Raw genomic sequence first — 14,028 nt, forward strand, 5'->3', positions numbered from 1 at the left:
TCATATACAGTATATGCTATATAAAATTTTTAAAGTATGACACAATACAAGCACAATATCAAAATAAGGCGTCAATAAGAGATCTTGCACCCACATCCGGTTACTATGTTATGTGTAAGAAAACTTCTAAAAGTGCTATGCTAGCGCTAAGTGCTAAAAAAGTGTCTTCATTGTTAGATGCAGGAAACATAATTAATAATAATTTGACAGTTAGCTGAAAGTGTATGAACCCATGATGAATCCATAACAGCCCCCCCCCACACACACACCATGACATGAAAGATATGATGTAGGTCACAGAGGCTACAGACTCATTATGGGGCAAACCAAGTCTGGATTGAGGGGAGACATGGTATAGGGAGTGCATATGGTTGATTCCCACAAACAAACTAAATGACATACTGTATGATAACTAAAATGCTATTATATTTTTTAGAATGTTGTTTCTGCATCTAATTAATTTTTACTCTTTTATTTAATATAAACGTTGTTTACTTAAATTACATCTCAGGTCAATTTTTGTTTTGTGTTCACTCTAATGTTTTTTACTCTCAGGTCTCTGTTAATAATAATCTTTATAAGAGTTTTATTCATTTATTTGTTTGATTAACGATAATAAGAAGGCAGAAAAACGGCAAAAAAAGACGCGTGGATCCGAAGGAGGGAAGTATCGTCATCATACCATCCTCATCTTCAGTGTGTGTTTCGGATAGAGTGTGCGTGTGTTTCATTGTGTTTGTGCGTCTCTGGTGTCTTTCACTCCGACACGGGCTGTTTTCCTTGGGACTCTGACTGAAGATGTAAAAAGAAAAAGGGGAAAAAGTGTCTGTGTTATCAACCTTGTCTTCAAGCAATAGAAACTTTGTTTAGCTGTTTTAGCTGAAATTAAACCGAAGCGGATCGTCGTGAAGTCGTTTTGCGTTCATTTGGTGTGAAGAGGAGAACTCCGCGTTCATCTGAACTCAGGTCAGTTTGATCAAATAAATGGAATTTTAGAGATTTAAAAAAAATCGCAGACAGTTTTTATAAAAATCCTCAAAAGGCAGTCGTGCAGTAACTTAAGTACTTTATAATATGAACAAGGACTAACCAACCGATTTCACCGAACAGGGAATCACCGAGAAAATATTTCATTAATAATTTGAAACCTTTTCTATAAGTAGTCTTGTAAGGCGCGACCGTTAGAAATGCGAGGACTTCTCTTTAAGACTGATAAAACACATCTGAGAGACGAGTTTCTGAACCCAAATCAATTTCTGGGCTTTAAAGTTTTTTTTAAAGGATGTTTGTTCGCTTTTGAGCTACAAGACACCAACATTTTTTCCATTTCCTTTATAAAAGCTATGCGTTCAGTTTGCAAGAAAAATCACCGTTTGCAAATAAATTATCCGTCTAAACAAAATCCTCAGTTAGTTTATGATTCTGAACAAAAAATAGGAAAAAGATATCACCATACCTCAGTGCATTTAGAGCGTTCAAATCACCAGAATGCTAGTTAGGTTACAGTTATAATTCCAATAATTAAACAACATATATATATATATATATATATATATATATATATATATATATATATATATATATATATATATATATATATATATATATATATATATATATTGTCATATGTTGTGATAGGTAAAGGATTAGTTATAAAGTAAGTTGTAAACAAAAAAGATTCTTTTGACACATCAGGAATGACAGATTAATCATTTGGTGGTTTCTTTTATTTGGTGTTCCATATATTTTTGGTTAAATTAAATCAAATCCCAGACTCAAGAAAGCAAAGTTTATACAGCTGCACAATTCAACATTTCTTTTTTATTTAATGATTAAAAGGTAAATATAACAAAATATACTGCAATGTTGTGTTGTACTGTGTTTTAGGCATTCTAAAGCTTCTATCCTTCTCTTAATACATCAGACTGAAGACAGACTTGAGATTTGCTTTTCATTTTTGTTTTCATTTGTTGCATTTTTTTAACTCTAAAATGAAAGATTTTCTTACAATATAGATTAAAAGTAGTTTAGTTTTTTTCTGATCTTTGCTTTCAAACCAGCTGATTAGGAGCAGCTAGGTTGATGAAGCAAGCTTTGGATGTCATCTGAGGTTTCATTATCTTATGATTCTAAAGGATACTTTTAGTTGAGTATTCGTATGGACTTACAGTTTAAATGACTTGAATTTAAGTTGCTTACTTAAGATTAGTCTCTTTTTTGCTGGATCATTGTTTCATCACAAATTGAAGTGACATTTTTTGTTTGTTCTGGCTCTCAGTGAATAGTTTCTAATCAAAGTGCATGAGAAGGGTTCTGTAGAAGAATATTTCTGTAGTGTAGACTCTGATTTAAGACTATTTGTTGTCTAATATGCTGATGTGAGACCAGTTATTAATGTTTTTTTCTTTCTCTCTGTAGGGCCATGTCACCATTCAGCTGGACTCTCTCTGCTGTTCTTCACAGTTACTACCAAACATGAAGGACTGAAGTCTGAGGACACGGTGCCCCCTGCTGGACTAGTGCTGCAGATGGAGGCCATGGCTGAGCCCAGCTACTCTGATCTGATTGCCAAACACTACAATTACACCGGCAAGTTCCGGAAGACGGAGCAGGACTCAGGTCTGAAGGCTGATTCTGTGATCTTCATCATTGTGTGCTGCTTCATCATCCTAGAGAACATCCTGGTCCTGACTACAATCTGGAGGACCAAGAAGTTCCACAAGCCCATGTATTACTTCATTGGGAACCTCGCACTGTCTGATCTTCTGGCTGGTGTCGTCTACACTGCCAACATCCTACTGTCAGGTGCCAATACCTACAAGTTGACACCCACCCAGTGGTTCTTCAGGGAAGGCAGCATGTTTGTGGCGCTGGCGGCCTCTGTCTTCAGCCTACTTGCCATTGCCATTGAGCGCCACCTCACCATGCTGAAGATGAAGCTGCACAACAATGGGAACACCTTCCGCGTCTTTCTACTCATCAGCACTGTGTGGATGATCGCAGCCATTCTAGGCGGTCTGCCGGTGATGGGCTGGAACTGCATCCAGAGTATGACACAGTGCTCCACCGTGCTACCACTCTACCACAAAGCCTACATCCTGTTCTGCACCACTGTCTTCAGTATCATTCTTATGGCCATTGTGGTGCTCTATGCCAGGATCTATGCATTGGTGCGCACTCGTAGCCGCAAACTGGTCTTCCGCAAAGTGTCCAATGGTCGCAGCAATGCCAGTGCAAACAGTAAGAGTTCAGAGAAGTCAATGGCACTCCTGAAGACAGTCATCATCGTTCTCAGCTGCTTCATTGCCTGCTGGGCACCACTCTTTATCCTCCTGCTGCTAGATGTGGCCTGTGAGACGCTAAGCTGCCCAATCCTCTACAAGGCAGAGTGGTTCCTGGCACTTGCAGTCCTGAACTCTGCCATGAACCCACTCATCTACACGCTGACCAGCAACGAGATGCGGCGTGCATTCCTAAAGACACTGTTGTGCTGTACTGCCTTCATTCGACCACGCACCAAGCTCACAGGACCAATAATGGGGGCGGAGTTTAGCCGCAGCAAGTCTGATAACTCCTCTCATCCCAACAAGGAGGAAGTGGAGTACTCACCGAGGGAGACAACCGTAGTGTCCTCGGGGAATGTCACCTCATCATCTTAAACATGCAGGACAAACAAGCAGATGTACAGGGTCAGATGAGGAGTACGTGTTTGTACACAAAATACATGTGAACTCTGCCATGTAGCCAAGTCACGAAACCTCCGGCTGACCAGGACTCACAGACTTTCAAACTGATTGGAAAGTAAAAGAGGTCCAGACACTGTTTGTAGTTCCAAACCGTCATGTCGCAGCACCTACTGGAGAGTCAGTGGCTGTAACTCCTGTAGGCTGGGATGGATTGTGTTTCATCTCATCTGCTTAATGTGGATCATTGTGGTCCTGCGTCATTCAAGACCTGGTCAGAACATAAAGTGCTTCTTCAGATTTTATACAGATATCCAAACATGCTGATACACAGCATTTCTCTGCAAAATACACTTTACCAGACAGTCAAAGCATGATAAAATAGTGACTTATTGATGTGTTTTGATGCATCAAGGTTAATTTTACTGAATAACACTTACGACATACATAGAAAGTGATCCACATAGAGGAATCAGACTTTATACTCACCCTCTAAGAACAACTAGAACATGTAGCACTTACTATCAGATGTTTAAAATATGAAAATGAATTAAAGAAAACTGTCCTCTATCCCCTTTTACCTTCCCACACAGGGACGCACTTATGAATGCAGAGCTCAGCTGCTTTAAACAACAGTTCATTTTTCTTTAATCGTCATGAATAAATCTTTTACCAATGCTTTATTATTGTTCTACATATGAAGTCTACTCTGCTCAAAAAGAAAAATAATATTGAGGCAAACTTTACTTACCTATTAAAAAAATCACATAAGTCATGATTATAAATAAAATCAGTTTGTTATTTAAACAAACTATTTTTAACCCCAATTTTCAATTAAACTGTAATTGTATTTTCCTGTTAATCATAAGTAACTTGCCTTCCATGTATTTTAAATTAAATTTTAAAAACCTCAATAAGGTGGAAATGTTCAGATAAAGGGTCAAATATAATTCATTTGTCAACTCTTTGTATTTATTTACTTTTTTTTAAAAAACATTTTGATCATTTTTGATCTTGTCAAATTTTCTTTTCCCAAAATGATGCGATTCTGTCAGAATTTTGTTTCTATTTTTAGAATTTTGCTTAATTTTAATATTGTTATAGAAATGAAATGGTCTTAAAACCACAATAGAGCCTTACCAAAAGTGGCTTGAAAAATAAATAACTAAATAAACAAATAATCAAATAAAGAAGTCAGAAGTCCAAATTTGTTCAATCTATAATAACAATATTAAGAAATAATAAAGACAAAGCACAGAAACGTTAAACGTTTTTTGTCTTGTTTTGTCTTGGTCATCATAAAAAATGTTTCTTTAAACCATCACCAATATTGTTATTTAGACTATTGAGTTTATTGTAGTATAAAACAAACAAAACATTTGGAACGTTAAATATTTGACAAAATATTGATATAAAAAATTATATTCAAAATACTAGCCTCATCTAAAACCCTTCAATAAACACTATCTATTAAAAAAACCCAAATAAGATAAAAAAAAAACTATTTTTTGTCCAAGAAGCAACTGAACTCTGAATTCATGAATGTTTTTGATGTGACAAGAATTAACTGTGCAAAAGTTGTAGAAAAGTTTGGGTCAGAATGTATTTTCTGCTTTCCGTCAGTGTTCCCATTGTTATTAGTAGTGATGTCAGTGTATTTTAATTATTTTAAAGCTGAAAGGAAAAAATGTAATTTCCACATTTCCTGTAAATTTGTTAATTTGGTAACTATCTTCAAAAGAACAAATAATCTTATTGAAAGCTATGAGTAGGATGCAAACTGGTCTCTGTGATGAGACGATTTTTGCAATTTTAGGATTTTTCTTTTAAATTTGCTGCTGAAATGCTTACAGAGAAATGTGCCATTTTTATCATAATGATTGTGTTTAGTCATTGACAGGAAAGGGCGTTCATGCCAGTTGTTCTCTGTTACCAAGATCAACGGTCCCTTTCAACTTCTCTCATCCTTTATCAGGAGCAGATCAATTAATTAATTAATTAAATTGTGTGTTATCAAGAACATTGACACAGTCCAAGCTGACCTGTGCATTCTTTAACTCCCAAATGTTCGGTTGATGGGTTTTTTTTGTTTTGTTTTGTTTTGTTTTTTTAGCAATTAATAAAGACAGAAATAGAAACACGCTGTTTTTGTTCTTCACAAATAACATCTGAAAGGCTGCAAACTGATGTTACAATTTCCAAAAGAAATTCATATACAGACAATACAAAGATTAGGGGTTAGGGGAGGAAGACAGGACAAAAATATGATGTAGAAGAAAGCCAGAGATTATCAATAACTAATAATTAAATGCAGTGAGTGAAAAGAGGTGAGAGAAGAAAGAATGCTCACTGCAACAAGGGAAGCCCCCCAGCAGCTTAACTCCCATTCTACTTTTAAACATCCTGGGAACCACAAGTAAGCCAGCAGTTTGAGGGTTAATTGGGGTGATATGGTACTATGAGGTCTTTCAGATGAGATGGGGCCTGATTATTCAAGACCTTTTATGTGATGAGAACAATGAAAGAAAGGAGAAGGAAGAATTATTTACACGAAAGTGATTGAAATTTTAACCAGATGTTCAGTGATAGCTTACAGCTGTACTATGCTTTAAACTACGTATTTCACGTGTTGTCAATGTAGCCACTACTCTCTCTTTTTTTGAATCATTCATTTTAGAATGAAAAGGGTATTCCTAATTTATCAGTTTCTTTTTTTATCATGAAACACCAACATTTCCACTTTTCTTGAGCCATTAATTTGAGGTTGTTAATTAGTTTTTCCCAGTTAACAGCTATCCTTATTTTAGCAAACAGTTACAACCCTTTGTCCAAGCACCAGTTTTAGTCATGTAAACCATTTATAATTAAACTTTGAATTGTTGTTTCATCCATGATTGTTACAGTCCTCTTGCCTGAGAAGTCTAGGGGAGCTATGGAGTGTAAAACAGTGTCAGTAACACAGTAACAGTAAGTGTTAACAGACCAAACCATAGACTTAGCCTCCAAACAAATTAGCCATTGTGTCAAAAGTTTTTTTTTAATTTTATTATTATTATTATTATTATTATTAAAAAACTTTTTCAATTTTACAATTAACTATTTAAAATTAACTTACACAATGAAAATGAATAGGAGAAGAAAAGGGAAGCAAATTAACACCAGGGTCTCCTAGGCCACAAAACCCTCCAACTGTTAATAGAAAGTACACAAACACTATTCTCAAGATTGAAACCAAAGATATATCGCCTGAAGTCCTTGGGTGGCCTCAAAACAGGAGAAAAAAGTACATAAATAATAATGTCAGACAGCCCCTAACAAGCTTCCACTAATAAATAAATTAACCACTTTACCAAACCAGCTGAACAAACAGGTCCCACAAATTTGCTGCTTTTATCTTGTAATATCACTTTAAGAAAAAGCAGAACTACAACAACTACTATTACTACTACATGCACGTAGTGGCGGACAAGCAGAGGAAGATAGCCGTAGTGGTAGACGTAGTGATACCGAATGACAGCAACATCAGGAAGAAGGAAGACGAGAAGCTGGAGAAGTACCAAGGCCTCAGACAAGAGCTCGAGACGAGAAGATAACAGGTAACATGGGTGCCAGTGGTAACTGAAGTGCTATATATGTGTGTATGTATATACATAAAAAAAAAAATATATATATATATATATATATATATATATATATGCAAAAGATGGATTGATAGATTTTCGATCCCTTTCTCTCTGTCTTTCTAGACAGAGAGAAAGAGAGAAAGGGAGGTAGAGAGACGGATAAAAATCAATTACACTTGATGTATAGTGTGGTTCTCAGCTTGTCTTTTGCTTCAGAGTGTCATTGTTAATGAGATTCACTGACTATCCCAGCTGCTGATCCCTGACTTCTAAGAAGGGGGTTGTCTCTGTGAGCCCACAGGGAGAGATAAATATAACTAAAACCTTTTCCTCTGAATGAGGCCCAGTCGATGGTCAGCTGATGCCCTGCATCTAATCCAGACTGATCGGAAGTCTGTTAGGTCAACACTTAATGTTATTTTTCATTCATAAAAGCAATCATGACACAGAACATTACAAAGCATTTATTTCCTCAATCACCTGGCAATGGGCCAAATAAGGTTTCACAAACATCTAAGATTAGGGTATATTATGGGCTGGAATGATATTGAGGAAGTGCTTTGCTAGTCTCTAAAAAAAGAAGTTTTACCTCCACCATGGAACCACAAACCATCACATTTCATCATCATGTTAGCACATCTATAGAAATTTGACAGTATTATTGAACCTAAAAAGGTTAATGGCCCAGAAACTAAAACATGTTAATATTTCTTAAGCAGAAAAACACTTTTTGAAGCCAGACCTATTTCAGTGATAAGCTATCATTAATTCTTTCAAGAATAAGTCTAAAACTATTTAAAGCAGATGTAGGCCTTATAACACTAACCCTGATTAAAAATTACAACCACTATCTGAAAAACCTTTCATTTTAAATTGTGACTTCATTCATCTTTTCTACATCCAAATGTAAGTAATTCTCTGAGTGTAACCCTCATTACAAAATCACTCACATGGTATTTGGGTCTTCTAACTAAAATAGGAGAATAGGAACATAAATGCCATCATTGCCACACCTGGCCAACATCTGGCTGACATACACCCTGCCATGACATCAGTCAGTCAGCAGTGCTGGCTTGACACCAGATCGGCACAGACCTGTCTGCTATGCGGGTTACCTCTCATTACATCTGAGAAAAGGTAAAAAGACTTAACATCCAGCCTTTTATGTTTAAAGCGATACAGAGTGCTAAACAGAGTTTATCTAAATGTGCTTTTGCTAATAGTAAATCATTTCTATTCTTAATAAAATATATAATCAAAGTATAGTTTGAATTAATATTATGAATGAGAAATGCAGTTTAAGTGACGAAAACGTCTGTTCTAATGTCTTGATTTTTTTTGCGTAGACCTGATTCATAGACCGCGGAAGATTAGTGTCTGTGTGTGGCTGCAGGAACGTGAAAAGATAAGAAATGTGTCTGCGGGCCGTCATTATACACGATTCTGAATGAGAGAAATGGTATTAACTGTGTTGTAATTGTTAAACACAGAACCATAAGTTGCATGTCATTTTGCTGATAGTTAGTCATGTCCAGAATCAAGGACTGACTGACCCAATATAGACAATATCTGCACTATCCAATGTCCAGTGTTTAGTGGGTGAGTATCAAACCCTTGCACTATTTAACTCACCAGATCAAAGTCAGAAAGTTTTATTGTCTGGATGCTTTAAGATGATTAAAAGGGGAGGGGGGTATTTCTGTTATCTGTTACATCATTCATCACTTCTGACAGTAATTTTGAATCTTAGCAAGGTCAGATGACTTTGAATGAATTCATCTGTCGTCAGAGGAAAATATGTTGCTTATTATATTCAGTTGAATCTCCCTTTATTTCCAAAAACAAAGAAGAAGAAGAAGAAGAAGAAGAAGAAGAAGAAGAAGCAGAAGAACTAAAAGACAAAACAAATTTTTTGTGACCTCTCATGTCCAAATACATGAACTACATGGTGGGTACTGGATGTGCGTGGGGGGCTGAAAGCACTCAAGGGGCCAACCACCCCTACATGAAGGCAAATAAGCAGAGACTCTGCCTGATACCCTGTCACAAAATTCTCCTCTCTAAACACAATGTAGCTCACATTCTTCTCTTGCATAAGAACACAAAGCCTTAATCTGGTTTTCCCATCGTATCCTGATTATGAAGACTATATGCCGTTTTGCACCTCCATATCTTTATGTGTTCAATACTTTTTCCCTGTGTCATTTCACATTATTATGCATAGTTAAATTTATGGACATCTATGGTTTCATTTGTTTGTATGTTTGTATTTGAAAGTCTGATAAGAAGGACCCAACACACAGGCATTTTTCTGCTCATGCAGCTTTACAGCTGCACACTACACTGCTCTCCCACTAGGCTCTAGGGTCCTACTCGAAAGGGAAGGCATGATCAGATGATGGAGGTCAGCTTTGTAGGTCAGCCTCCCCTGACACCACACCCTGAATCACTGCTCCACCAATCACCTGCAGCTGAGGCACAAACTACACCTGCCACAGAAGAGTCGTTACCTATGGATGATCATGCCCTTCAGATAGCCATCAGCATATGGAGCATGCAGACCCAGCACCCAGTCCAAGAGGCCCTGGAAAGTGGCTGGCTCTAGACATGCTGAACTGAAGTGTCACAGACTGCTACAAACCATACCCCACATAGCAGACAGGTCTGGCCCAGATAAGGTGTCAAGCCGACACTGCTGGCTGACTTCTGGCATGGTAACTGCTATGTCATCCAGATATGGGTCAGCCCTGGTGTAGATGGCTCTATTTGGGGCGACCGTGGCTCAGGGGGTTGGGAAGCGTATATGTAACCGCAAGGTCGCTGGTTAGATCCCCGGGCTCTCTGTCCTGGCTCTCGGTCGCTGTGTCCTTGGGCAAGACACTTTACCCTACTGGTGGTGGCCAGAGGGGCCGATGGCGCGATATGGCAGCCTCGCCTCTGTCAGTCTGCCCCAGGGCAGCTGTGGCTACAACCGTAGCTGCCTCCACCAGTGTGTGAATGCGAGAGTGAATGAATAGTGGCATTGTAAAGTGCTTTGGGTGCCTTGAAAAGCGCTATATAAATCCAATCCATTATTATTATTATTTATGTGATGGCATACCACATCTGGCCTGATTATGGTTTGGTTTATGTGGCCCAGGCTCATAGAAAACAGGTCTGGCCTGGATCCGGCATCAAGCTGGCACGTCTGACTGACTGGTGTCATGGCAGGGTGTATGCCAACCAGGTGTGGTCCAGGTGTGGCAATGATGGCACTTTTTATGTTCCTATTTTAGTTAGAAGACCCAAATACCATGTTGCAATACTATACTGCTATGGTAGCCAATGTTTCTGTGATGGACCGAGTTGAAAAACAGGAGGAGCCTAGGAATTATTAGAAAAACATAGTTTCCATTTATTTAACCCCCACAAAATTATATTTACAAGACTAACAAATGTTGAGCTCATAAAAGAGGTCAAAGAAACAAAGCTGAACTTAGGCAAAGACTGCAACCTTAACCAACCAAATGACTGCCCAAACATACATAATTGCCCTAAAACTGAAATGACATACTAGGGTATATATAATGGCTGATCAGACCATTGTGACACATGAGGGGTAACAAACAAAACACAATCATAAATCACAACAATGCAGTACAATCTAGTTTGTTAATAAACTAACCACTAAAGAAGAAACTCAAAAACCCCATTAAACCCTAAACTCAAATATTTAATTAAATACAAATACTTTGTTTTTAAGGTAAAGAAAACACACATTCCCCCTTCAGCAGGAAGTGGTGGTGTGGTCCAATTATCTTCCTTCATATTTAATGGTTTCAAACCCTGGCTACCATCTTTTGTCCAGCAACTCCCAGGGATGATGGCAGGTAAGAAATAAAAAGACAAAAGTTAGTCAGAAAGCAAAGAAATGAAGAAGTATGAATACATAAATAAACTAAATGTGCGCGCTTACAAATAGAACAAATGTATCCAAACCAATCAATGAAGTTATTGGCAACTAAAATGTATTACTATGTTCAAATGAAAACTGAATATACAAAAGTTACCAACTTTAGAGTGTGGCCATGGGTTTGGCCATCACAGTTTCAAATGCAGGTTTGACAGGTTAGTGAGTGTACACTTATTTGTGAGAGTTTACTCATGTTTGTGTTTGTTAGTGGTTTGATTCCTGGCTCTTCCAGTCTGCATGTCAAGTATCCTTGGGCACGATACTAACCCAAACTGCTCTCCAATGCATCATTGGAGTGTGAATGTGTCTGAACGTAGTACTCAGCACTCAGTTTAGAGAAAGTGATTGGGCGACTGTTGATGTTGCTTTGAGAGTAGAAACGCCGTTATATAAGAATCAGTCCATTCACTGTCCGAACAGTTCCAGCAGCAGTATTAATTGATATATTGTTAATTATAAATTATCAAAATTATTCAATTCAAAATAAATTTGCTGCATTACCTTTGTTGAGACATTTTTAATCTGTGCTAAATATGGTACATGTTGTTATTACATGGCTTGATTAAGGTACACATTAGACTGACATCTGGAGCCACAGCTGAAACTGTTCTGGGCCAGTACAGGACCACCAGTGTGTCTGCAACTGACCTTGCGCTGGCCCACCTCTGGCAAACCTGATCTGGGCCACCAAAAGGCCGTCATTCTTTGCGGTAAGTGGGCCATGTGTAAGCACATTGTGTGGGCCAGATCCGGGCCATACCAATTTTGCTATGTGGGACAGAGTGGAGAAGGCCATTTTTCCCTTTTTTTCTGCCAGTAGCCTTTGGTTATCCAACTTATCACTAGCGCCAGAATGGTTTTTGTGACGTTTGTTTTCAACATCTGTAACTCCTGTAACTTCTGAACCATTTGCTCAGTTGAAAAGATTCCAGCGGTTCCTGAAAGCACCAGCTCTACGCTTTTCTGTGATATTAGGGTCATTACGGTAAATTCAAGTCTCGCAGCAGCCCAACGAAGGCAAAGGTCACTTGAGAGAAGAGAGAGTGAGTGTGATGAAAGGAGAAAATGGACATTTTATCAGGCATTTGTCTGTTTTAAGTTGTTTTTGTTTTGTTTTGTTTTTGCTGTTTGCTGTGTTGTCTTGTTTTATTTGCAGATATTTGGATGTTGCACCCCGCCTAGGATTACTGTAATGACCCTAACATCACTGAAAAAGGATGGAGTTGATGCCTTCAGGAGCAATTGGAATTTTTTAAAATTGTGCCAGTGGTTCAAGAGTCACGATAATTTGACATACAAAGCCAGCACTCCCATCGGGTTTTAATGAGTTAAATCCAGTACTGTGAAAAAACCAGCCTATCCAGTCCAGGAGCTCGTCAACCTGGGGCATGTAATAAGTGTCAAACTCTGAGACTTCATTCACCTTGCAGTAGTCAACACAAAACCGTATAGACGCATCTTTCTTTACCACAAAATCTATTGGGCTACACCACGCACTGTCTGACTCTTATAATATTTATAACATTAGTTTAATTAATATTACTATATTTTTAGCATTTCAGCCAATTCCTTCTGTACAATTTTTCTCTTATGTTCAGGTAACCTGTAGGGTCCTGAACACCTCTGGCCTTCAGCCTCTCTCCATGCTTTTGTCAGGTTGAGGTGAAATATCTCTGTGACTCCTCCCCTGTCCAAAAAATCATCGCACAAAGTGTCCTTGCCACTTGGCGAATAACTTTGAGCTAGAAGAAGGAAGTAATACAAGTACTATGTCTCTCAGTGAAAATTGCCTGAGCCTAGTGACTCTATTGTACAGGTGCTGCTAACATTTCCTCCTGATATAATCTGCTCAATGTGTGCAGCTTTGCTCTCAGGTCCAGAACATATTGAATCTCATGTTTAGGTGTTGATCGATGCTGGCGGCTGCAGCCCGCAATGCGGATGCTCAGCAGTCGGCCTTCTCTTCCTCAGGGCCAGGGTGCAAGCCATAGAAGAAGGGTCAGTCTTCTGGTCCCATCTGCCCCTCCCTGAAGAGGCAGTGATGGTCCTCCATGGAGAGGCCCAGCCTGTCCAACATTGTTCACCCTACATCAGGGCCATCACCTTTTACACTCACTATGTGAGTGCATTTAATTATTTGTTATTATTATAAGTCTTTCTCCCCTCACTCCAACCTGTCATGGCTCGAGGTTTCTTCCTGTTAAAAAGGACTTTTTCCTTCACACTGTCGCCAAAGCTCTTGCTCATAGGCAGTCATATGATTGTTGGGGTTTTCCCTGTTCTCTTTGTATTATTGCAGGGTCTTTACCTTACAATATAAAGCACCTTGATGCAACTGTTGTTGTGATTTGGCCCTATATACATAAAATTTAATTGAAATGAACTGAATGACATGCTTGCTGCTGCAGGGAGGCTGAGGTCCTCCTCTGATAATAATGGCAGCAACCTCAGGACCCATTCTTCAACTGGATTGGAATGGCTAGGGGTCGACCTCTTCCCCCATCCGATGGAGTGTCACTGCCAGGGCAGGGGTTAGTAGAGGGGTGTCGGCGATGAGCCAGACTGAGCGACCAGGTCCTCCAGCACATTTGTCCGGTGCTCAGCCTGGTTCTACAGCCAGACTGTCCAGTCTGCTACATCTGACTGACTGTTTAGATCCTGCCTTTTCCTCTTTTCCAGATAGTGGTGGGTTCTGTTTTATCTACCAGTTCCACTTACAGGTTTCACTAACTGAGTACTCTGCTTTGCCCTCCTATGTTCACACCTGCTC

General features: G+C 38.7%; 1 protein-coding gene across 1 annotated transcript; it reads left to right on the forward strand.

The window, feature by feature from the left end:
* Positions 1–379: 379 nt before the first annotated feature.
* s1pr1 (sphingosine-1-phosphate receptor 1) lies at positions 380–5,827 on the forward strand. Its single transcript, XM_080887120.1, has 2 exons — positions 380–966; positions 2,419–5,827. Exon 2 carries the CDS (start codon positions 2,529–2,531, stop codon positions 3,657–3,659), a length of 1,131 nt encoding a protein of 376 aa, XP_080743246.1. The 5' UTR covers positions 380–966; positions 2,419–2,528; the 3' UTR covers positions 3,660–5,827.
* The last annotated feature ends 8,201 nt before the right edge of the window (positions 5,828–14,028 follow it).

This window comes from Rhamphochromis sp. 'chilingali' (assembly GCF_963969265.1).
Source record: "Rhamphochromis sp. 'chilingali' genome assembly, chromosome: 7".
Lineage (NCBI taxonomy): Eukaryota > Metazoa > Chordata > Actinopteri > Cichliformes > Cichlidae > Rhamphochromis > Rhamphochromis sp. 'chilingali'.